Raw genomic sequence first — 24159 nt, 5'->3', positions numbered from 1 at the left:
GTCAAAGCTCTCAGGCTGGAACTACCTATCGGGGTTCAATTTCACATGCCATAAACATCTGAACAGTGAGGGTCCTGCTAATGCACCCTGAGAATGGAGAGGACTCTAGATAGATACTGTATAAATTGTATATGTGAAGGAATAAATTCAAAATTCCATGTTTTGTGTCAGTATACACTGCACAGTATGATATTCATTTTTGTCTTTCAGTTTGCCTTGTAATAATAATCTGCAGATTACTTAGTTATTTCTTCTTGGCAGTAAAACAGTTCATGCAAGTAACATTTAGTGATCACGTGCTTCGTACAAGGGAATTCACTCTTTTCTGTATTTATCAAGGTCAGATGGAGGGATTCTCTCTTTGCAGATTACCCCCTATGAGTTATGCTCTTTGTTCTAGGTCTCTTATATATACACTGTATATGATAATAAATTGGAGTCTTTCCTTTTGAGAATTTAGTCTGTGTGCTTGACTCACCGAGCTCATATATACCTTCTTCAAATTTTGAACCCACAGAAATCAAGGCGTAGTGGTACCATTGCGACCACATATATATCTGGATCTTTTTTTTTACATTTCTTTTTATAGAACTGGAGTCAGTCATTTGTTGGCTTATCTACAGTTTACAAATAAATATAAATCTCGATTATAAACAGTTAATATTTACCTTTCCTTAACTTCATTTTCTTGGTCTCTGCCAGGTTTATGTGATGGTGGCTTGGTATTAACATGTGAAACCTGATGTAGAACATAAGTAGTAGTTAACATCTCTACACATCAATTTAAAAAAACAAATCCACCTAGAGCTGTACTATAAGCATCAGTAAATTGCAAGCCGATTTGGACACACTAAGTGTTTGGGCATCCACTTGGCAAATGAGGTTTAATGTAGATAAATGTAAAGCTATGCATCTGGGTACCAACAATCTGCATGCATCATATGTCCTAGGGGGAGCTACACTGGGGGAGTCACTCGTTGGGAAGGATCTGGGTGTACGTGTAGATCATAGATTAAATAACAGCATGCAATGTCAATCAGCTGCTTCAAAGGCCAGCAGGATATTGTCGTGTATTAAAAGAGGCATGGACTCGCGGGACAGGGATGTAATATTACCACTTTACAAAGCATTAGTAAGGCCTCATCTAGAATATGCAGTTCAGTTCTGGGCTCCAGTTCATAGAAAGGATGCCCTGGAGTTGGAAAAAATAAAAAAGAAGAGCAACTAAACTAATTAGAGGCATGAGAATCTAAGTTATGAGGAAAGATTACAAGAATTAAATCTATAAAGCCTTGAAAAGAGATGACTAAGGGGTGACATGGTTAACTTATATAAATATATGAATGGCCCATACAAGAAATATAGTGAATACCTGTTCCATGTAAAACCCCCTCAAAAGAGAAGGGGGCACTCCCTTGGTCTGGAGGAAAAAAAAAAAAAAGTTTCTACCTGCAGAGGTGACAAGCCTTCTTTACTGTGAGAACTGTGAATCTGTGGAATAGCCTACCGCAGGAGCTGCTCACAGCAGGGACAGTAGATGGCTTTAAAAAAGGCTTAGATAATTTCCTAGAACGAAAAGATATCAGCACCTATATGAATGTGTAGAATTTTTTCCCCATCCCCATGTCTTTTTTTCAACCGTACTGACAATGTAACTCAGCCATGCGAGCAGCCCAAACCACGGCTGCATGCAACTCCATCTGACCCAAACTAGCATCGGCTAATGCCAAGAATGGATCTGGTAAAACCTCTAACAATTATGTATGTAACGAGGACCAGGTGACAGTTTTACAGACCTGAAGGGCAGGAGCCTCATGTCCCACCACCCAGTAGGCCCCAACTGTCCTAGTAGAATGAGCAGTGACCCGGCAGGGAGGCTCCCTACCCTTAGCAGAGTAGGACCCTTTTAGTGGCCAACCGTATCCAGCTAGCAATTGGACTTACGAGGGCCCTCAGGAACAACAATTCAGGAAGGACTTTGTAGCTGCAATGTAGACTCGAAGGGCTCTAACGACATCCAAGCAGTGTAAGGCATGCTCTCGTGGACGAGAAGGTTTATGACAAATATCCTCCATTAAGATGGAAGGAGAAAACCACCTTGGGAAGAAACACTTAACACTTTGTCCCTATAACACTTTGTCCCTATGAAAACCGGTAAAGGGAGGTTCCCAGGACAAGGCTGCTAGTTCAGAAACTCTACAGATAGAGGTGATCGTCACAAGGAAAACTACCTTCCATGATAATATCCTGAGGAAGACTTCCCGCAGAGGTTCAAAGGCTGCAGCCTGGAGAGCGTCAAGGACCAGATTTAGATCCCAAGGTGCCAGAGGAGACCAATAAGGAGGAGCGCGGAAAGCCAAAACACGTGGGAAAATAGAGATGGGGCTGAAACCTGCCCTTTTAGAGTAGCCAATCTGAGTCCCTGATCCAAAAATCACCTGGAAGGAAAGCCAGAATTCACGGGATGGAAAAACAAAGGGGGTGAAACTGATGGGATTCATACAACCTAAAATAAGCCAACCAAGTACGATGGTAAATCCTTTGGGATTGAGACTTCTGGGCCTTAATCATGGTCTGAATGACCAGATCAAAAATACCTTTGAACTTCAAACCCACGGTTTCAACAGCCAAGCAGTCAAATGCAGCCGAGGTAACACAGGGTAGAACATCAGTCCTTGGGAAAGGTCGAGCCGCAGAAAAAAAAGCGGCCACAGGGCATCTGATAACAGAAGCATGAGATCCGCGTACCAAGCTTTGAGAGGCCGGTCTGGTGTCAACAGAATAGTTGGAATTCCTGCATCCTTGTCTTTCTTCAGCACTCGAGGCAGGTGTGGAAGGGGCAGAAAAAGATGGAGGTTGAAGGACAACCAGGGGAGAACAAGAGCGTCGACTCCTATTGCCTTGAGGTCCCTAGTTCTGGTGACGTAGTTCGGGCACTTGTGATTGACGTGAGAGGCAGAGATCCACATCCTGGAAGCCCCACCGAACGCAAATGCGGTAAAAAATATAAAAAAAATCTCTAAATGAAGAGACCATTCTCGGGGATCCCGGCATTCCCAGCTCAGGTAATCCACCTCCCAGTTGTTTACTCCTGGCTTGTGCACTGCTGAGATTGCTGGGGCATTTTGTTCTGCCCATTGAAGGATCCTGGCGGATTCTATCCATACAATCCCGCTTTTTGTACATCTCGGATGACTGAGGTACACCACTGCTGTAGTATGGTCTGTCTGTATCCTCACTGGAAGACCCTGGAGACTATTAGTTCAGTGATACAGGGCCAGGAAGAAGGCCCTCAGCTCCAAGATGTTGATCTGGAGCTAAGCTTCCGAGTCAGACCAGGTGCCCTGGACTGTAAGGCAGCCGAAGACCCCCCCCCCCCCCCCCCCGCCACAGCCGGACCAACTTGTGTCCGTTGTGATGACCGGCCAGTGGAGAGTTTTGAAGGGTTTTCCCTGAGAGATGTTGGAGAAACACATCCACCACAGCAGCTCCTTCTTGACTGAAAGGGTCAGATGGATCATCAGATCCAAGGAGTCCGGAGACTTGTCACAACAAGATAGAATCGCCAGCTATAGAGATCGGATTGAAGTTGAGCAAATGGGACTGCCTTGGAGGTTGAGACGATCATCCCCAAAACGCTCATGCAGAAACAGTTGGAGCAAGGAGTCCTCCTGCAGAGTACGGTCACTCCCTGAGTAGTGATCTTGGCCTTGGGTAAGTATACCCTGGCTGCCTCTGTATCCAGTACCATCCCTAGAAACTCCATTCTCTGAGAAGGAGTGAGAGATGTCTTGTGCTGTTGATCAGTCACCCAAATCTGCTGAGACAATCCTGTGTAATGTGGAGACTGTGCAAGTTGCCCTGTATGGAAATACTTCACCAAAAGATCATCCAAGTATGGGATAACCGCTATTCCCCTGGATCGGAGGAGAGCCATGTGGGCAACCATGACCTTGGTGAAGAACCTTGGAGCCGTGGCCGGCACGAAGGAGAGGGTCACAAACTGTAAAATCTGAACCTACTGAAAAGCGCAGAAAATGCTGATGTACTTGAGCAATGGGAACATAAAGAGAAGCATGATTTATGTCTATTGAAGACAAAAGCTCGTCGCAGAGACTCCATGTGAAACTGTGAAGTTTTAGATCCTCGTTCCCAGTTAGTCAGCCTGGTTTTCACCGAGTAGCGCGGGAAGAATTACACCAGAAGCAGAGCTCAGGTAGAATATCCTCTCTCGATGAGATAGGAGCACAACAACTTTATTTAAAACAATGCAAAACTTATATAGCAAAAATGGCGTCAATTATCAGTATATGATCTTGTGACACCTCCAAGGTGCTAATTGGTTCTTGTTCAAACATGCCCTTTTCTTATTTGTTCAATAAGTTTGTGGGTTAAAACTCCATGTTGCTTTTTTCACATTCCAGGGCATTGTCTCATGCTCCGGCGCCATCTTGTGCCATCTTATCATACTACATAGCATTATAGCAGAATATGATATACTGAGAAGCTTTATGTAAGAATAATAATAATTTTTGCAAGCACACAAATATACATAGTGGGATCCTTCACAGAACCTTAAAATCTTCACAAGTCGATTAAGACGTTTTAGATCCAATATAGGTCATAGAGATCTGTCCTTTTGTACTGTGAAAAGAGTTGAATAGAACCCCTTGAACAGTGACTTGTTCTGGAGTTGGTAATGAGACAGTTACTCCTTATTGGAGGAGGCTTTGAGTGGCTTGAAAAAAAAAAAAACCTGGGCCCTGAAGTGGCACGGACAGGAAAAACCACCCGAGAATGCGAGAAGAAAACTATTTTGTAGCCTGGGTCGGCATCATCCCGCAACCAGGCATCTTCGACATTTTTGAGCCATGTCTCCTGGAAGGAGAGCAGCTATCCCCCCACCCGAGGAAGCAGCTCGGGTGAGGGCACATTTTCAGGCTGTGGAGGTCCGCTGTGCCGGAGCAGGTCTAACGGGTCTGTTCCAGGGCTGCCAGGAGTTTCTAGGCCGGAAGGAAGGTCTCTATGCTCGGAGGGACAGGGAGTCACACAAGTTCTGCCTCTGACGTGGAGCAGAGTACCGAAATGAACAAAACCACCTATGTCTTCTGACTGAGGGAACTGGGCGTCGCCTTTGATGATGTTGTGGAAGTAAAGTGCTCCTTCCTCCTGTCGCCTCAGAAATTACTTGGACCAGGTCAGCGCCATAAAGCAGATCCTGGGCAAATGGAAGTGCGAAAACCTACCTAGAGGCACGGTCAGTATCCCAGTTCCTAGTCCAAATGGCCCTGCGGACAGCTACCGCATTTGCCATGGCCTTAGCCGACCATCGGGCAGCTTATACAGAGATGTCATAGATACAGACATCTGCAAAAGCTGTGCAGCTAGCAGGGAAATATCCACAAAAGCCTCCTGAATCAAGAGTCCTGTAGTTGAGTAGCTAGTTCAATACTAGCCAAGTTAACCCAATATGCTGCAAAAGGGGGCCCAACTGAAGCCGCGGCCACGCCGAAAGTGTTTTTTTCAAAAGACTCCACCTTCGCATCAACTGTTAAGGTAGTATTTTCACAAAGCCAGGCCATGGGAGCATCTACCTTGGGATGAGCGGACCATTTGATAATACACTTATCAGAGAAAGGAAACGTGTAGTCCGCACTCTTAGACACATGCATAGACCGGTCAGGATGTTTCCATGCATCGGAAAACAATTTGGTCTTTCCAGATCCTACGGGTTTTGACAGAGGGGGGGTGGGGGGGGGGGTCGCCTATTACACTCAAACTCAGAATCGGAGAGACTTCCCTTGTAGACGCTGGTTCAGATGTAACTCATGAATGAAAAGAATGAAAGATGCCTGCAGTTTTTTTTATCTAAAGAGAAATCAGAGGAAGAATATCTCCTTCAATTCCTGGCCCGCATGCGGGATGCACAGGGAGAACTAGAACGAGTAATCCAGGGAAGAATGTCTGGGGGCCTGAATGGACTGTGGTACCTGATCGGGTCAGACAACTGTGACGCTAAGTGCTAAGTAAGGCATTGTAAGGCATCCGCTGTGACCGGAGACAGGCGGGCGAGATCAAATCGCCCGGGTGCGGGAAGCCGCCCATTGGAGGGGTAATATAGTCACCAACTGTGGGAGCTGGGGAATCCTGTAGCGGTTTAGACAGAGGGCACTAAATACAGACTGGGTCAGGCTGCCCGCATTGTACTGCGCCGCGTACATGAAAAGTGCATTACAATGGCGGGGGGAAGGGGGGGGCGGGTTGTGTCTTAGGAACTTAGTTCTTTGAAGACATATTATGAGAATTTTACAAAAAACAAAACAAAAAACACTATAGCCAATGGCTATCCTACCAGAGCCCCTAGGTGCTGTGTCCCCCATGAAGCAGGAACATTTCCAGCACTGGATGACTTCAGTACACCGGCTCAGTGTACTCTGGCGTTCACTGCCGGTGACCAATCAGAATGCGAGAAACGGCGTGGGAAGACAGCGGGGCGGCGAGGAGCGTGAGGGGGCGTGGCCATCTTGAGGGTTAGCAAAGTACAGAAGCAGGGTCTAATTTTATGGCGCCGCCAGCGAAACGCCGCGGCTTGAGTAGAAAACTGAAGATAATGCTGAAAGTATGTTTGCCAGCAAATAAGTGTTAGAAACCCCTTAGAATGGACACAACACCTCAGAATAAAAAATCCCCTTCGTATAATGGCGTAAAGCCCACTGGCAAGTTTGAATTGCTCCTTTCCCTTCCACAGCAGCTCCGGAGGGGGGGGGGGGGGGACGACAGGGCGACGAGACGACACACTTATCAGTTAGTCGTCACCAGGCGCAGCCTGTCACCCCTTCAGAAAGCGAACACGCGTATCGTAGCTGTCCAGAATCCTCAACCGCCAGTGAGGTAATAGTAGGGGACAAATTGACCAAGGCGGGGAACATCCACCAGAGAGGTAGGCATCTACTGAGGTGGAAAGAGCATCCTTCAAAATGGCGAGCGTCCACTGAAACAGTGGGAATTCCTTCCACCCGGTGCCCGCAGGAGAGCCACCCCCCAGGTGACAGCGGCCTATACCCATGGTGCTGTGTCCCCCCAGTGAATAACGAGAAAACAAAAGGAAGCTGAAAGCACATTTATTTACATGTAATTTTTTTGTGGTAACTCAAGTTCCCAGATCATTTTTAGGTGTCTGAACGTTTCTCCTGATGATGCAATAAAGTGTGGTTGTCAGACATGTGGTTTAATTCACAATATTGCTACTTACATGTTCTACACAAGGCAAATTCAAATGATCACTCGCTGATCTCTTCTCATCAGCTTCAGATACAGCCTCAACGCTTTCGCTTTCTTTCAATTTTTCTTTCCGTCCAGTCACTCTCACCAGATTTGGCTTTGGTTTCTGCAACCGTCCACGAGCCAGAGGAGCAGGTTTAATGGGAGATTTGCTGCTCTGAGTTTCAGATATACTGGGTGGTTCAGTTCTAAGTAATAAGAAAATAAAAGAAGACGATGCACAATTGTATTTAATTGTAAAATAATATTAATTAAAAAGCAAAATTATCACAAAAATCCCAACCAGCAGCATATAGGGCATAATATTGAAGCACTTACAAGCGATCGTGATTCGCAGTGCTGTCTTGGGTCAAGGATGGACGATGTAAGCTTTCCGACTTACAACAATCTTGAGAAGATTCAGACCCAGTATTCACTGAGGATTCCTTTTCTTGCTATAAAAGGGAGACACGATTTATGAAATAAAACCGGATTATGAAGAAGGACCTTGTATAAAAGTTCATAAGACCGCGGCATTAAATTACCTGCCATGAAAAGTAAAGACAATCTTGGCTCGGCTACATTATTGGTACATTGCAAGTTCAGCAGATGGATTGCACAGTGTAACGTTGTTGTAATCTATACACTGCTTTTACTTATGTCACACCGATCACATATGTTTTGGATTACAGAAAGTCAAAATAAAAACCCTGCATATATTATTGTGACTGCAACATACAAATACCGCCTGTGCAGATCGGCACAATGATGATTTCCTGCAGATTAGAAGTATTACACCGTTCTTGAAGGGAATACCAAAAACGAAAAGATGTTCTGATATGTAAACTGTCCTGGTACAATCTAGCTGTAACATACCTTTCCAGAAATATTATCACTCTGAATGTCTCTGTCAGTGTCTTCCTCAGCATGTCCAGCACTGAGGGAGACAGAGGAGTCTTCCTGGTCATTAAATGCTTCTTTCTTAGACGATGCCTTTATTAGACTGGGTTTTGGTGTCTGGAAACGGCCTCGTGCTAAAGGTGCAGGTTTTATGGGGGATTTTCTACATTCATCTTGAGAGCCAGACGATGATTCGGCCCTAAACAGAGAAATACTTACATATACATTTGACATAGCAGAGAGATGGTGCATAGAAAGAGGAACCTGAATACTTAAAGAGGCTCTGTCACCAGATTTTGCAACCCCTATCTGCTATTGCAGCAGATAGGCGCTGCAATGTAGATTACAGTAACGTTTTTATTTTTAAAAAACGAGCATTTTTGGCCAAGTTATGACCATTTTTGTATTTATGCAAATGAGGCTTGCAAAAGTACAAGTGGGTGTGTATTATGTGCGTACATCGGGGCGTTTTTACTACTTTTACTAGCTGGGCGTTCTGACGAGAAGTATAATCCACTTCTCTTCAGAACGCCCAGCTTCTGGCAGTGCAGATCTGTGACGTCACTCACTTCCTGCCCCAGGTCCTGCATCGTGTCGGCCACATCGGCACCAGAGGCTACAGTTGATTCTGCAGCAGCATCAGCGTTTGCAGGTAAGTAGCTACATCGACTTACCTGCTAACGCCGATGCTGCTTCAGAATCATCTGTAGCCTCTTGTGCCGATGTGTCCTCGCTCGTCTGACACGATGCAGGACCTGGGGAAGTGACGTCACAGCGTGATCTGCCGCCAGCTGGGCGTTCTGAAGAGAAGTGGATGGATGATACTTCTCGTCAGAACGCTCAGCTAGTAAAAGAAGTAAACACGCTCCGATGTACGCACATAAAACACGCCCAGTTGTACTTTTACTTTTAAACACGCCCAGTTGTACTTTTGCAAGCCTCATTTGCATAAATACAAAAATGGTCATAAATTGGCCAAAAATGCTCGTTTTTTAAAAATAAAAACGTTACTGTAATCTACATTGCAGCGCCTATCTGCTGCAATAAGAGATAGGGGTTGCAAAATCTGGTGACAGAGCCTCTTTAATATTCATTCTATTAACAATTTGATGTGGCGAGCAGCTACAGAGGAGCAGTGGAGAGTAGGGACGCAGAGCGAGGCCAGACTTCTTGCAGCTGTGTTAGCGGTCAAAGCTCTCAGGCTGGAACTACCTATCGGGGTTCAATTTCACATGCCATAAACATCTGAACAGTGAGGGTCCTGCTAATGAACCCTGAGAATGGAGAGGACTCTAGTTAGATATACATCTGGATAACATTTTTTACATTTCTTTTTATAGAACTGGAGTCAGTCATTTGTGGGCTTATCTACAGTTTACAAATAAATATAAATCTTAGTCGATTATAAACCGTTAATATTTACCTTTGCTTAACTTCATTTTCTTGGTCTCTGCCAGGTTTCTGTGATGGTGGCTTGGTACCAACATGTGCAACCTGATTTATAATATAGGTAGTAGTAAACATATATACACATCCATTTTAAAAAAAAAAAATCCATGTAGAGCTGTACTATAAGAACCAGTACCTTATTCCTTCAAAGTTTTATTTAAAAGTGATTAGAGGGTAACTAAACTTTTGACATGACATAGCAACATGTAAGTAGTTTTGATCGGTGGGGGTCCAAGCCCTGAGAACCCCATCGATCGAAAAAACAGGCAGCAGAAGCGCTTATACTGCTTAGTTTCTGAACGGCAGTCCTGGGAAAGCCAAGCGGGAGGTGTGTGGACTCAGACTTTCTTTTGAGGCCATATACCGCTCTGAGGAAAGCCGATCAGAAACGAAAAGCACTCACCCAAAAAGATTTGAAAAAGTTTAGTTACAAGAGTGTCAATGAAACAATTTCACCCTACTCTTCACTGTATGGCTAGTTTGTAAAAAAACTGGAAGCATGTTTGTTACATGGTGCCACCCACTTCACCCCTATTGTGAGAATGAGACCTTAAAAAGTACAAAAGGAAAAACAATCTGTATGTTCAAGCGCTATTGATTCACTGTCCAACCTAGAACTAGTCAACGCTCCTTCCTCCCACCCCCTTATAGGTCATCTGGTCACACAGTCTAAAGGCACTTTGACACAACAGTATTTTTTTCAGTATTTTGAATCCGTATTTATAAGCCAGAACTGGTGGATCCTACACAGAAAAAAAACAAAAACCAAAAGTATAATGGAAAGGTTTGCACCTCTTCCATGTTTTGCATCCACTTCTGATTTGGGCTTTTAAATGCGGATGCAAAAATACTGACCGAAATACTGCCTTGTGAAAAAGCTTGAATGCTTAGAAACTCAACTAAGAAGTCAATCTGAAGAAAGGGGGCATATACGAATCTTCTCTGATTTATGATCATACAGCATTGCACGCATGGTTTTCCTCTTGGTTCATAGAAAAATACATTTTTGTTACTTAGAATTAAATCCTGTTCTCTGCCACTTTACAAAAAACAGAAAATTAAGTGAAATGATAGAGAGACCCAAATAAGGAAGCCTGCATCGCTTCAAGAACCAGGTTAAAATCCCAAGAAAACGAAAGCTGGCCGTAGTTGGAACCACATGTGCCACTTCGTGCAAAAAAAAGTGTGAAGAACTAGGGGGTTCTAAAGGAACTAAAAGGATGGAAACTTGACCTTGAGGGAGCTCAGAGCCAGGCTCATATCCAGACCCTCTTGGAGGAAGGCGAGAGAGGCAGAACTGCATTGGTGGAAAATGTGTTTCTGCACACCAGAAGCTTTCCAGTGGTGAATTCGTGATGACAAAAGCCTCCAAGCTTTCAGTATGATTTGGATAACCTGCTCCCAACAAACCCCAATATCTCAGTACGGCAGCTGAAACAGCCAGGCTGTTAAACAAAGCATAACTAAACTCGGGTGGAAGAGTGGACATTGAGAGAGAAAGCCGTGTCAAAAATGGCAGAGTGCATCGGCCAGGAGAATGACCAGGTCTGCGTACCAGGAACTACAGGACTAAATCAGGGTGAAAAGAATTTCCGGTCCAACTTCCACCTTAAAGAGTCTCTGTCACCAGATTATAAGTGCCCTATCTCCTACATAATCTGATTGGCGCTGTAATATAGATAACAGCAGTGGTTTTTATTTTGAAAAAGGATCATTTTTGAGCAATTTTAGATTTATGCTAATTAGTTTCTTAATGACCAACTGGGCGTGTTTTTACTTTTGACCCACTGGGCGTTGTACAGAGGAATGTATGACGCTGACCAATCAGTGACCAATCAGCATCATACACTTCTCATTGTTCCAGTCCATTGTTACAGTGTGATTGTGCAGTGAAAGAAGCTGGGCTGGAACAATGACATGAACAATGGAGTGTATGACGCTGACCAATCAGTGGCATACACTTCTCATTGTTCCAGCCCAGCTTCTTTCACTGCACAATCACACTGTAACAATGGGCTGGAACAATGAGAAGTGTATGCCACTGATTGGTCAACACTCCTCTTCACAACGCCCAGTTGGTAAAAAGTAAAAACACGCCACGTTGGTCATTAAGAAACGAATTAGCATAAATCTAAAATTGCTCGTAACTTGCTCAAAAATGATCGTTTTTCAAAATAAAAACCACACCCAGTTGGTCATTAAGAAACTAATTAGCATAAATCTAAAATTGCTCAAAAATGATCGTTTTTCAAAATAAAAACCAAGTCCGCACTGGAAAGCCCTCCGGAAGAGGAGTCCGATTTTGGAGGGACAGGAGAATGGCTCGAAGTTCAAGACGTTGAATGGGAGAGACGATTACTGAGCTGACTATACACCCTGAACTGCTTGAGATTGAATGACTCCTACCGAGCTCTAGAGGCTTACGTTCGTCGTCAGAACCTTCCATTGGAGAGGACGGAAGGAGCACCCCAGAGTCAAGTTAGGGAGAGCGGCCACCACCAGAGCAATTGTCGGACTGATGGGGGAAGTAGTATGATCATGCCAATACCACCTGTTAAAGGGGGCGGGAGTGTGAAATTAAGCGTAAGGACTCACCTTCAAGGAGGAGACAACAGACCCACAAACCTCATGCAATACCAAATGAAAACCAGATGGGGGCTATGGATAGAACAGATCTTTTGTTGGAGGGAGAGGAGCTTCTCTCATGGAAGAAGAATGCTGGCCAGGGCTGTGTCTAAACACATGCCAAAGAAAAGCAAGGCACGAGATGGGGAGAGAGATGATCTGGAGCGATTGATTATCCAGCCAAAGCAGGACAACGATTGAGAGCGATCTGAAGACCCTCCAGGTTGGTCGACAGGAACTGAGCCTTTACCTGGACCACATCTTGACAGAGTATGACCACAAATCCCTGGAAGTGAAGGGACATTACCGCTAAGAGAACCTTTGTGAACACCTGTGGTGTCTGTGCCAATCCAAAAAGAGCTCCACAAATTGGCAATGGTGCTCTAAAATAGCAAAGTGAAAATAATGCTGGTGGAACTCGCAAATTGGGATAAGGTACGCATCCTTGATGTCCACCGAAGATAGGAATTCCCATCATTCCATTACTGAACTCAGATTCCTTCTGGAAGCCATGAGGTTTGACATACTTGTGAAGGCGCTTAAGGTCCAACATTGGCCGAACAGTACCTTGCTTTCTATAGGTTCATAAAGAGGTTTGAATAGAAACCCCTGAAGCATTCCTGTTGAGGAACTGGTACAATCACTCCCTGGGAGAGAAGGGAATGTACTGCCAGAAAAAAGCCCTTGGAAGGAGAAGTTGGTGGAACTGTGGGGAAAAAACAAGTCGGTGTTAAAGCGGCGAACTCTATTTAGTATCCTGTGATATGACCTTGCACACCCATGCCTCTTGGACCGGAGAAAATCAGACATCTCAAAACAAATTCAGCCGCCTAACACCTGGGTGGTGAATGTCCTTCATGCAGTCCTGGACTTTGGGGGTGGCGTGGTCTGAATCACATTTTATTTCTCTGGTCTTGAGAGTTCTGCTGCTGGTAAGCATGTTGTGGGCTCAAGAATCAACAAAAGGAGCGGAATGGAGTGCGTCCCATTTTTTTAGTTTGGGCCGGTAGAATTATTTTGTGACAGGTAAGCGCTCTTACCACTTGTGGCCTCAGAGATCATCTCATCTAGGCGGGCACCAAAAAGACGAGATCCTGTCAAGGGGTGAGAAGTTAGGGATTTTCTTTTGGAGACCGCGTCCACTGAACAGCGTTTCAGCCAGAGTCCAGCGAACGACCACAGAAAGTGTCGAAGAACAGGCCATTATTCTATGCGCATATAAGTTTGCCTCGCAGATGTACTTTCCTGCATTTAGTATTTGTAAGGCTTTCTAGGCTTGTTAGATTCACCAGAAAGGATACCTGGTGGAGTAATTTTGTCCATTCTGTTGCAGCCCCGGTCACCTAAGAGGAGGCAAACATTGCCCACAGAGCTGAGCCAGCGGCCTTGAAAGAAGATTTTGCGAAGGACTCCATCTGTATCTGTGATCCTGGAAGGAAGATGTATCTGCCATGGGCTTTGGTGTGTTTTGCCAGATGAGACTGAAGGATCAACTGCAGAAGACATCCACTTTTAGAGTCATCAGGAAAAGGGTACAAATCCAAATGCTTTGGTTTATTAAATAGCACATCCGGAAAGGCTCATTCTTTTGAAAGGGTCTCTTCAAATTCTGGGCGAGAGGGAAATTTTGGAGCTTAACCCAGTCTCCAAAAGAAAATACCTTGCCAAGAGGTGTGAGAATACTTATCTCGAACATTGATCATCTCCTTGACAGTCGCAATAAGGTGATCTACTGTGGAGGAGAGTTTTGATGTTTGCCCCTTGTCAATCGGTTAATCAGAGTTAGAGACCTTACCCTCCGATCGATCCTAGTCTTTTGAGAATAAAAATAAGAGCCCAGCCCTCTTGGTTGGTGATACAGAAGGTTGACGAGACTGGGCAGTTCTTGCTCATTTTAGTGGTCTGCCGCAAAACAGGTCCACGGAGGAAGAATGCTCAGAATGTGAGGGTACAGCCTGGGTTTGTGGTGACATTTTCCCTACCATAACGATAATGAGACTTGGAGAGATCTAATACCACCGTAGACAGAGAGCATGCCCACTCAGTTTCGAGAACTGGGCATGGGGCACTGTTGGAATTGGTTCACTGATAAGCGGTCTAGGCCTCAAGCAGTTGGCACAGTAGTTCCACAGCAGTTCAGATTGACTACATTGAAATTTAGTTATGACACGGACGAGAAATGGCTTTCATTACCACAGAAGAACTACCATTCACAGTGCATACAACTGCAATTTGAGTATGTTCACAGAGTTTTTTGCAGGCAGAAAATTCTTGATTTTGATCTGCCTGCACGCCGTTTGCCGTGTTTTTTACCCGCAGCCATCAAGCGCCACTGGCAAAAAAACGCCGCGAAATACGCTTTCTCTGCCTCCCATTGATGTCAATGGGAGGTCAGAGACATAAACGGCCAAAGATAGGGCATGTCACTTCTTTTTCCCCATGAGACTTTTTCCGCTCCTGAGAAAAAAACGCCTCCGCCTCCCATTGATACCAATGGGAGGCATATTCAGACGTTTTTTGGCGCGTTTTCACTGGGAATGATAAAAAAAATGAATTTAACATAAGAATTAAATGAATACACATACCTTTGAATGTTGACTTTCTTGCTCTGTATCTGAAGACTTATTCTTGGCTTGAGCCCTAGTTAGGTTTGGCTTTGGTCTCGAACGTCCTCGAACAGGTAGAGAAGATTTCGCTTTACTGTGGGGAAGAATATTGAATATAAACAACCCTCGTCATTTACATTACACACAAACTGTCTCTATAATAAACTACACTCCTCATACACCGCAGAAACTACACATTACATATAGCAGGAAGATGTAGCCGCCTAATGGCCTAACGTCAATATCCACTGGCCCAACGCCAATATCCAGTGCCATTGTACACGTCAGACTTGCTTTAAAGTTCGATTAAAACAATAACTCTACAAATCTTACCTGATATCTCCCTTATGACACTCTTCCTGTACAGTGTTGGTGTCCTCTTTCTGTGACAGGCCAGACTCGGAATCCAGTTTAACAGAAGAAAAAACTTGTACATTGAAAGAATTGTCAAGAATGTCCTTATCGATTGACGAAACTTCAATTTCTTCTTTCTTAAGCGAACGGAAAAAATATATAAAAAAACAAACAAAAACAAAAACAAAAAAAAAACACTTTATAAAATTATGATGATTTCACCCAAACGTGCCGTTTTCTTCATTGTACAGTTTTACATGACATCGCACACTGGCGGACCCAACCTTTGATTTGAATGGCAGCATGTAATACTTCATTTGTGTTGCTGGCCATATCTGGAGGCAATCTTTCTCTTCAGCAGGGCTGGTCATAGTGAGACAATACCTTTAAAGGGTTATTCCCACCTTAGGCATTTTTTTCTATCTTTGGGGTTTTTATTTATTTATCTAACTTTATTAAACCTCTTTATTAGTCCCACCAGGGGACTTCACTCTGTGATCGTTTGATCACTTTCATAATACACTGCAATACTTCTGCATTATTGCCTGTCAGTGTAAAACAGACAGGCATCTGCTAGGTCCTGCCTCTGGCATAGCCTAGCAGGCATCCACTACAGGCAGACGTGGGGGCCTATGTTAGGCCACCGGCTGCCATAGAGAGCACCGACACCCTGCGATCGCATGCAGGGTGCTGGTGGGCTGGGAGAGGTAGCTACCTCCCTCCAAAGCCACTTCAAAGTGGCATTCTCTATTGAGCGCCCCAGTTAAGGGGTTAAACGGGCGAATTACGATTCACCCGCTCGAGCAGTGCTGCTCCAAGCCCTCAGCTACCGGAGGTAGCTGAGAGCAGGGAGTTTTTCCTCCGCACCGCGCCGATAATTTATTCTGATGCAGCGCCGTGAAAAGGCGTATGCATCAGAATAAAGCCCGTTAGTGGCCACCGTGAAAAGGCGTATTGGCGGTCACAAACGGGTTAAAAGGGTTGTCCCATCAGAACAAACACTGTCCATATGACCCAACTGGGCATATGAACATAATTGAGGGGGACCCGCACTCCGGACTTCTATTAGCCAGAAAAAAGAACCTCTGCAAAGAAGGACTTCCCCTCATTCGAATGGGTGTCATGTAATCTCACATTTTCCCTGCATGACGCCTATTATGCCGCTATTACAGCAAGATAATTCAGTATAAACACCTTGTTCCATAAACTTATTTTCATTAGGATTTCTTACATTTCCAGTGTCTTCTTTCTGGTTCTGTGTGAGTACATCAGAGACATCAGTGCATTTCACAGTTCCTTCCATGTGGACGTCTGTAGCTTTCGTTTCATCAAGTTTTTCCGTTCTGGTTGATGTCCTTACTGGCAAGTTAGGCTTAGGCCTCTGCAACCTTCCTTTCCGCAACAACACAGGCTTTACAGAGGACTCCATTTGTCCATTATGTGGAGTAGATAAATCCTCAGCACTGTTATCAAATAAATCAATAGTAAATTAGACAAAGTCGTGTTTTAGTACCAGATATATAATGCCAGTATGGATAATTAAAAATAAAAAGTAAAAAATAAAAAATAAAAAACAGTGTTTCCAGTTACTAAAAAACAATTATTCCGCTCACTTGAGTAAGGACTGTGCTCACATGTGGCATACTTGCATTGTATGAGGAAAATATTCTGCAACACAAGAACTAGAGAAATCTGCCTGCGTTGCAGAATATTTTACCCATAGGCATACATAGTAATTTTCTGCAGTGTATTTTTTACAATGTGCAAATACAATATAAATACGCCACATGTGAGTGCACACCGATAGTACGATTTTTTTCTTTCAGATTGTAACACAAACTATTGAATAACTGTTGTCAGCCACATAGAATAGCTCAGGGAAGTAGAATTTCTTAGCCTAAGACTTAAAGGGGTTATCCGGGGACCAAAAATTTCTAAAATTGCTTTGCATTCATATTTTTATGTAAAAGGTAGTCACTTACTAATATACTTTCATTAAAAAAAAAAAAAAAAAATCTGTACCAAATGGTGCCGTTCAAAGCCGGTGAATTATTCCCTGAAGTCCTCTAGCTTTTCGAATATCGATGACCTGCCGACACGGCCCCACATAACTGAGGACTTGCTTCCTGTGCTGCTCGTGTGATCAATGGCATGACTGCAAGGGGCTGTCCTATTGCTAAAGTCCCCGAGCCGACGTCATACTGCTGCCGATGTCACTGTCCATATATGGACAGTGACGTTGGCAGCAATGCTGGAGTCCCCAGGCAGAGCATCAGCTGATACTCTGCACGGGAACTCCAGCTATAGGAAACCCCTGAAGTCACTGACCAAATGTCGGGAGCAGTGATGGAGTACCAAGTAAAGCGCTATCTGATGCTTTGCTCGGGGACTCCAGCAATAGGCACCGTGACAGCCCATTGCGGTCATGCCATTGATAACACGCCGACACAAACAGCTCAGGAAGCAAACCCTCAGTCACGTGGGACGCGAGCTACAGGACTTCCGGGAACAATTCACGGCACCATTTAGTACCAAATTTTTAATGAAAGTAAATTAGTAAGTGACTTCTTTTTACATAAAAATATGAATACAAAGCACTTTTTGACATTTTTGGTCCCCGGATATCCCCTTTAAAGGGCTTTTTAATGTTTTAAGGGTTATCCAGTTTTTAAATATTATGTGCAGATTGTTTACATGTAGGAAGATCTATCACTTATTAATGTGCTGCCTGTAGGGGAGAGGTCTCCAAATCAGTCTCACATTCAGTCCCATGACAACGCTCCTGGTGTTTATCTCCTGCTTGTGCGAGGTTTCGTATTCTGAACGAGTGGTTCTCTCTCTCTCCCCAGAATGAAAAGCCACAGAACACATCACTCATCTCCTCGGCTTCCCCCCCCCCCCCTTCCTCTGTTGTATTTCACAGGCTGGGCAGCAGATCGTGCAGTGTCAGTAGCAGAGCCTGTGTTGCTTGTGTAAAGACTGAGTACTTACAGCACTACTTTACACCTTGTAATAGAGGGCCATCGTAGGTAACAGAAAATAGAGGCAATGTCTGTGAGAGGAATCATGGAAACTGTAGCCCTTTACATGATAATTCCACCCACAGCAAGTCTTGCCAGCATCGAAATGGAAGTGCAGCACAGAGCTGGGTAACCATGAAAAATAGCTTCTCAGCAGAGCTATGCTGGCAACATCCGGTAAGCATTCAGACACATACACGTACTTTTCTGAATTTTTCATAAAAACACATAAATTTGTGTATTTTTTTTGCCTTTACTTTGCTATTTCGCCTGTTTGCCTCGGTTGGTCCACAGTCAAGCATTCTTCCAGAAGTATTTTCTTATCAACACTCTAAAAAAAGCAAATGAAAATAGATTGTATCAGAAGATTAGTATTGCAAGACTTTTTACAAAGTCTTACAGTATCTAAAAAAAAAACAACAACTAAATTCTGTAAAACAATATACTGCAGCAGCCGAATAATAGTGTAATGTACCTTCCTAACATCATCTGTATCATTTCTAAGATCAGCCTGGTGTCCTATATCACTTTGATCTTCAGTGGACATCTTTTCAGAAGTCCTGGATAAGTTTGGAGCAGGTGGTGCTCTGTGGCCTTGAGACGCCTTTTGTCTGAAAATAAAAGATTTAAGAACACCAATTTTTTTGAGTTTTCTTAAAATTTGATTTTGAGCTCTCACTTACTTATCCATGGAATCAGAACCTTTTTCATCGGGTTGTCCACTTCCCACGTCTAACGCTTTATCAAAAAGATCACTCTGCAAAAAAGTAAGCATTATCATTCTTTCTGCTAGTCAGCAATGACGTAGAAGGTGACAAAGTTGCAGGTCAACAAAACGCTCGTCGAGGTATCTTTTGGACAGGACCTCGCAGTATATCAAAAGGTAATCCCTTGTTGTAACTTCAGCTTCTGGCTATTGTTTCTCAGACCTCTATTGTTCCCCATATTTTGTATAGGCTGCTGTATCTATAGCCATTATGCTTTTTACATTTTTCTATGACTATGACTAGATATACAGTTCGGTCCAGAATTATTTGGACAGTGACAAGTTTTGGCATTTTAGCGCTTTACCAAAACATATTGAATATACAGTTATATAATCAATATGCATAGATACTGAAAGAGACCCCAGCAGGTGGTAGGCATATAGTGAATACAAAAAGAAACAATTGTGCCTGAGGCACACTGAAAGCCAATTTCCCAAATGCTGGTTTGTGTAGTTAAAAAATAACTTTTATTTATTTTTGCCGCTAAGAATGTCCATGTGGACATAAACAATGAACACAAACAGTTAAAAGTTGTAGCCAGAGTTGCTTTAGCACACGCTATGATTGAACTCTATCTGCATATGGTGCCAGACAGAGCACGGAGTACCAGAATTTATCAAGTGACAAGTCAGCAGCTGCAGACTACCGAGCTATGTCAAGTTTGAAGTTAGATTCAAAATAATATGCGTGCTGGGATTGCCAGTCAAGCCAGGCTGTTTAAAATGATTGATTTAGCCCCCCCGACATGTTTCGCTGTCAACACAGCGTCTTCAGGGGATCAAAACGGGGCTAGTGAGCGCGCGTACATATTGTTGCTTCCTTTAAAGACTTCAATTTTCAAAGCACAGGGTTCACCTGTGTCGGAACCAATAGGAACTCTATTTTGAGGTCGAGCCTCCATATCCCCAGATTGGCATAAGTGTTAACCAATGTGGGGGCCGTATGTGATGGCCAATTGGAGTTCGCTAGTTGCGCATGGGCACTGGAGTCAAAGTTGGACTTAGTCATTTTTCGGATTTGTCAGGAGATTTTGTTTCGATCAGCAGCGCATGCGCATGTTGCATCTGGCTGGTCTTAGCCGATTTTCACGTTTAAAATAGTTGTGACCAGTGCGCATGACTGGACCAGCCTAGGGTATGCAAAAGACAAGCTTCCATACAGCATGATTGACATGTAAGATAGCCAAAGTGAGAGAAAATGTACGACCAATTGTGATGCGCCCGATACGCATGGGCATAAACATCGCGGCTGGACATAGTCAGTTTTATTACTCATTTAATTCACTTGTCGGCGCATGCGTATATCTCGCTACGTTAGACTTAGTCAGTTTTGACATTTATGGGGTTGTCTTGGCTCGTGGAAACTTCAATGAAAATACTAAGAGCGGACATGCGCATTACGATCGTAAAAGGACTTAAACAAAATTGTAGTGAGGGACTGAATGTACAATGATCAGTCCATAATTCTCACAGTTAGACTCGGCTAGGGCCTATAGATCTCTGAATGGGCACCTGGAAGATGCAACAACAAGAGATCAAATAGGAATAAGGTACGTATTCCCATGTGAATGTATATTGTCCACACTATGAATTATTGTATCGAGTTTTATGTCCAGTGCTTGTATTAGATCCAGTGCCTACATAAGTCCGGAATGTTGGTTCACTTGGGGAAAAGAGAAGGGGGAAGACGCGTAGTCCAAAAGGACATATTCAACACATAAATTAGATGTACAGAGATATCTTATCGTTTTGGATAGAGATGTAAATAGTCATAGAAGCTATATAGCAATTGATATTGTATAGTGATAGTCGTATATCTGACGTTGTCAGTCGACATAAGGCGAAAGGACTATAGAAAGGCTACAAAAGTGAAGCCCTCATTTAGTCCATTGGGGCTTAGGGATCCAAGCCTATGGATCCATTTGGCTTCTTCTTGCAAAAGTTTTTTGTCAAGGTTACCCCGGTAGTCTGCAGCTGCTGACTTGTCACTTGATAAATTCTGGTACTCCGTGCTCTGTCTGGCACCATATGCAGATAGAGTTCAATCATAGCGTGTTTTAAAGCAACTCTGGCTACAACTTTTAACTGTTCGTGTTCATTGTTTATGTCCACATGGACATTCTTAGCGGCAAAAATAAATAAAAGTTATTTTTTAACTACACAAACCAGCATTTGGGAAATTGGCTTTCAGTGTGCCTCAGGCACAATTGTTTCTTTTTATATAATCAATATGGGCTCAAAGTGCAGGCTCTCCGCTTTAATTTGAGGGTATTCACATCCTAATTTGAGGAAGGGTTTAGGAATTACAGCTCTTTAACCCCTTAAGGACGCAGCCTAGTTTGGGCCTTAAGGCTCAGAGCCCATTTTTCAAATCTGACATATTTCACTTTATGTGGTAATAACGTCGGAATGCTTAAACCTATCCAAGCGATTCTGAGATTGTTTTCTCGTGACACTTTGGGCTTCATGTTCGTGGTAAAATTTGGTCGATATATTCAGTCTTTATTTGTGAAAAATTGCAAAATTTTGAGAAAATTTACAAAAAATAGCATTTTTCAGAATTTAAATGCATCTGCTTGAAAAACAGACGGTTAGACCACCCAAAATAGTTACTAGTTCACATTTCCCATATGTCTACTTTTGATTGGCATCGTTTTTTGAACATTCTTTTATTTTTCTTGGACGTTACAAGGTTTAGAACATAAACAGCAATTTCTCATATTCTTAAGAAAATTTCAAAAGCCTTTTTTTGAAGGTGCCAGTTCAGTTCTGAAGTGGATTTGAGGGGACTATGTGTTAGAAACCCCCATAAAACACCCCATTTTAAAAACTAGACCCCTCAAAGTATTCAAAACAGCATATAGAAAGTTTTTTAACCCTTCAGGCATTTCACAGGAATTAAAGCAAAGTGGAAATTAAATTTGCAAATTTCATTTTTTCTGCTGAATTTCAATTTTATTAAATTTTTTTTTAGTAACAGAGAAGGTTTTACCAGAGAAACACTACTAAATATGTATTGTCCAGATTCTGCAGTTTTTAGAAATGTCCCACATGTGGCCCTACTGCGCTCGTGGACTAAAACACAAGCCCTAGAAGCAAAGAAGCACCTAGTGCATTTTGAGGCCTCTTTTTTATTAGAATATATTTTAGGCAGCATGCCAGGTTTGAAGAGGCGTTGAGGTATCAAAACAATGGAAACCCACCAGAAGTGACCCCATTTTGGAAATTACACCCCTCAAGGAATTCATTTATGGTTTTTGTTATCATTTTGACCGCACAGTTTTTTCACAGCACCTATTTGAATTGGGCTGTGAAATGAAAAAAATGATATTTTTTCCAATAAGATGTCATTTTTGATCAAATTTTCTTATTTTCACAGGGAACAACATACCCCATTTTGTTGCCCAATTTGTCCTTAGTGCGGCAATACCCCATTTGTGGTGATAAACTGCCGTTTGGGCCCATGGGAGGGCTCAGAAGGAAAGGAGCGCTATGTGTTTGTTGGAGTCCAGATTTTGCTGGATTGGTTTTCGGGTGCCATGTCGCATTTGCAGAGCCCCAGAGGTATCAAAGCAATGGAAACCCACCAGAAGTGACCCCATTTTGGAAACTACACCCCTCAAGGAATTCATTTATGGTTTTTGTTATCATTTTGACCGCACAGGTTTTTCACAGCACCTATTTGAATTGGGCTGTGAAATGAAAAAAATTATATTTTTTCCAATAAGATGTCATTTTTGATCAAAATTTCTTATTTTCACAGGGAACAACATACCCCATTTTGTTGCCCAATTTGTCCTTAGTGCGGCAATACCCCATTTGTGGTGATAAACTGCCGTTTGGGCCCATGGGAGGGCTCAGACGGAAAGGAGCGCTATGTGTTTGTTGGAGTCCAGATTTTGCTGGATTGGTTTTCGGGTGCCATGTTGCATTTGCAGAGCCCCAGAGGTATCAAAGCAATGGAAACCCACCAGAAGTGACCCCATTTTGGAAACTACACCCCTCAAGGAATTTATTTATGGTTTTTGTTATCATTTTGACCGCACATTTTTTTCACAGCACCTATTTGAATTGGGCTGTGAAATGAAAAAAATGATATTTTTTCCAATAAGATGTCATTTGTGATCAAAATTTCTTATTTTCACAAGGAACAACATACCCCATTTTGTTGCCCAATTTGTCCTTAGTGCGGCAATACCCCATTTGTGGTGATAAACTGCCCTTTGGGCCCATGGGAGGGCTCAGAAGGAAAGGACCACCATTTGGCCTACTGGAGCTTTTCTGGTGCTAAGTCATGTGTGCAGAAGCCCCTGAGGTACCAGTACAGTTGAAACCCCCGAGAAGTGACCCCATTTTAAAAACTACACCCCTTAAGACATTCATCTAGAGGTGTAGTGAGCATTTTGACCCCACAGGTACTGTGTAAAAGATAATGCGCAGCAGATGGTGCAGTGTGAGATTTGCAATTTTATATATGTATATGCCATTTCAGTGTCCAATATAGTGTGCCCAGCATGCGCCACCGGAGATATACACCCCTTAAATTGTAATGTGGGTTCTCCTGGGTACGACAATACCCTACATGTGGCTGTTATCAGCTGCCTGGGCATACGGCAGGGCTCAGAAGGGAAAGATGAGGGGGGTAAGCTGTGCGGAGTGCATCAGGGTAAATTGAAAATCAAGGGATGTATGATACATTTTAAAACAATCTTTTATACAGAGCCCTGGTTTTTCGGGACACGTGTCACATTGGTATATTGTGTTCTTCCTTATCCCCCTCTTATAGCAGACTCTGCACCTCTTTTGACTCTTTCCCTTTCCACCGGTTTGGGGACCTTCTCCTGGAAAGTGTTGCCCTGGTACGATGCGCCCCCCCTTCCTGGTCCCTAAAGATTAGATCTTGAAATTCCAGGAAAGTTCCCCTCTGGCCTGCACATCGACGTAGCACATACGCATTGTACAAAGCCATCTGTATGATGTGCCCGGCCAGCTTCTTATACCACACCGCATGGCGCTGTAGGGCTTCAGGACTTGATTTGACAAGTCCATCCCTCCCATGTACCTATTGTAGTCCAGGATGCAGTCTGGTTTGGGGGTGGCCTTTCCTTCATATATCCTAAACCTGTAGGTATACCCTGATGCACTCTCGCAGCTTATACATCTTCACGCCATACCTTGC

General features: G+C 43.4%; 1 protein-coding gene across 1 annotated transcript in view; it reads right to left on the bottom strand.

Annotated features, from left to right (window-relative positions):
* The window catches only part of BDP1 (BDP1 general transcription factor IIIB subunit), a 121061-nt gene that overhangs the window by 39198 nt on the left and 57704 nt on the right, over positions 1-24159 (bottom strand). The window contains exons 14-24 of the mRNA XM_075847521.1: positions 18898-18971; positions 18690-18825; positions 18472-18545; positions 16426-16657; positions 15174-15331; positions 14820-14934; positions 9584-9654; positions 8137-8359; positions 7600-7715; positions 7253-7469; positions 669-739 (exon numbers count right to left, since the gene is read on the bottom strand). Coding sequence (XP_075703636.1) covers positions 669-739; positions 7253-7469; positions 7600-7715; positions 8137-8359; positions 9584-9654; positions 14820-14934; positions 15174-15331; positions 16426-16657; positions 18472-18545; positions 18690-18825; positions 18898-18971 — 1487 coding nt within the window. The remainder of the gene's footprint in view (positions 1-668; positions 740-7252; positions 7470-7599; positions 7716-8136; positions 8360-9583; positions 9655-14819; positions 14935-15173; positions 15332-16425; positions 16658-18471; positions 18546-18689; positions 18826-18897; positions 18972-24159) is intronic.

The sequence above is a fragment of the Rhinoderma darwinii genome, chromosome 1, assembly GCF_050947455.1.
Source record: "Rhinoderma darwinii isolate aRhiDar2 chromosome 1, aRhiDar2.hap1, whole genome shotgun sequence".
In the NCBI taxonomy this organism is placed as follows: Eukaryota; Metazoa; Chordata; class Amphibia; order Anura; family Rhinodermatidae; genus Rhinoderma; species Rhinoderma darwinii.
This window is presented reverse-complemented; position numbering and strand designations above follow the sequence as displayed.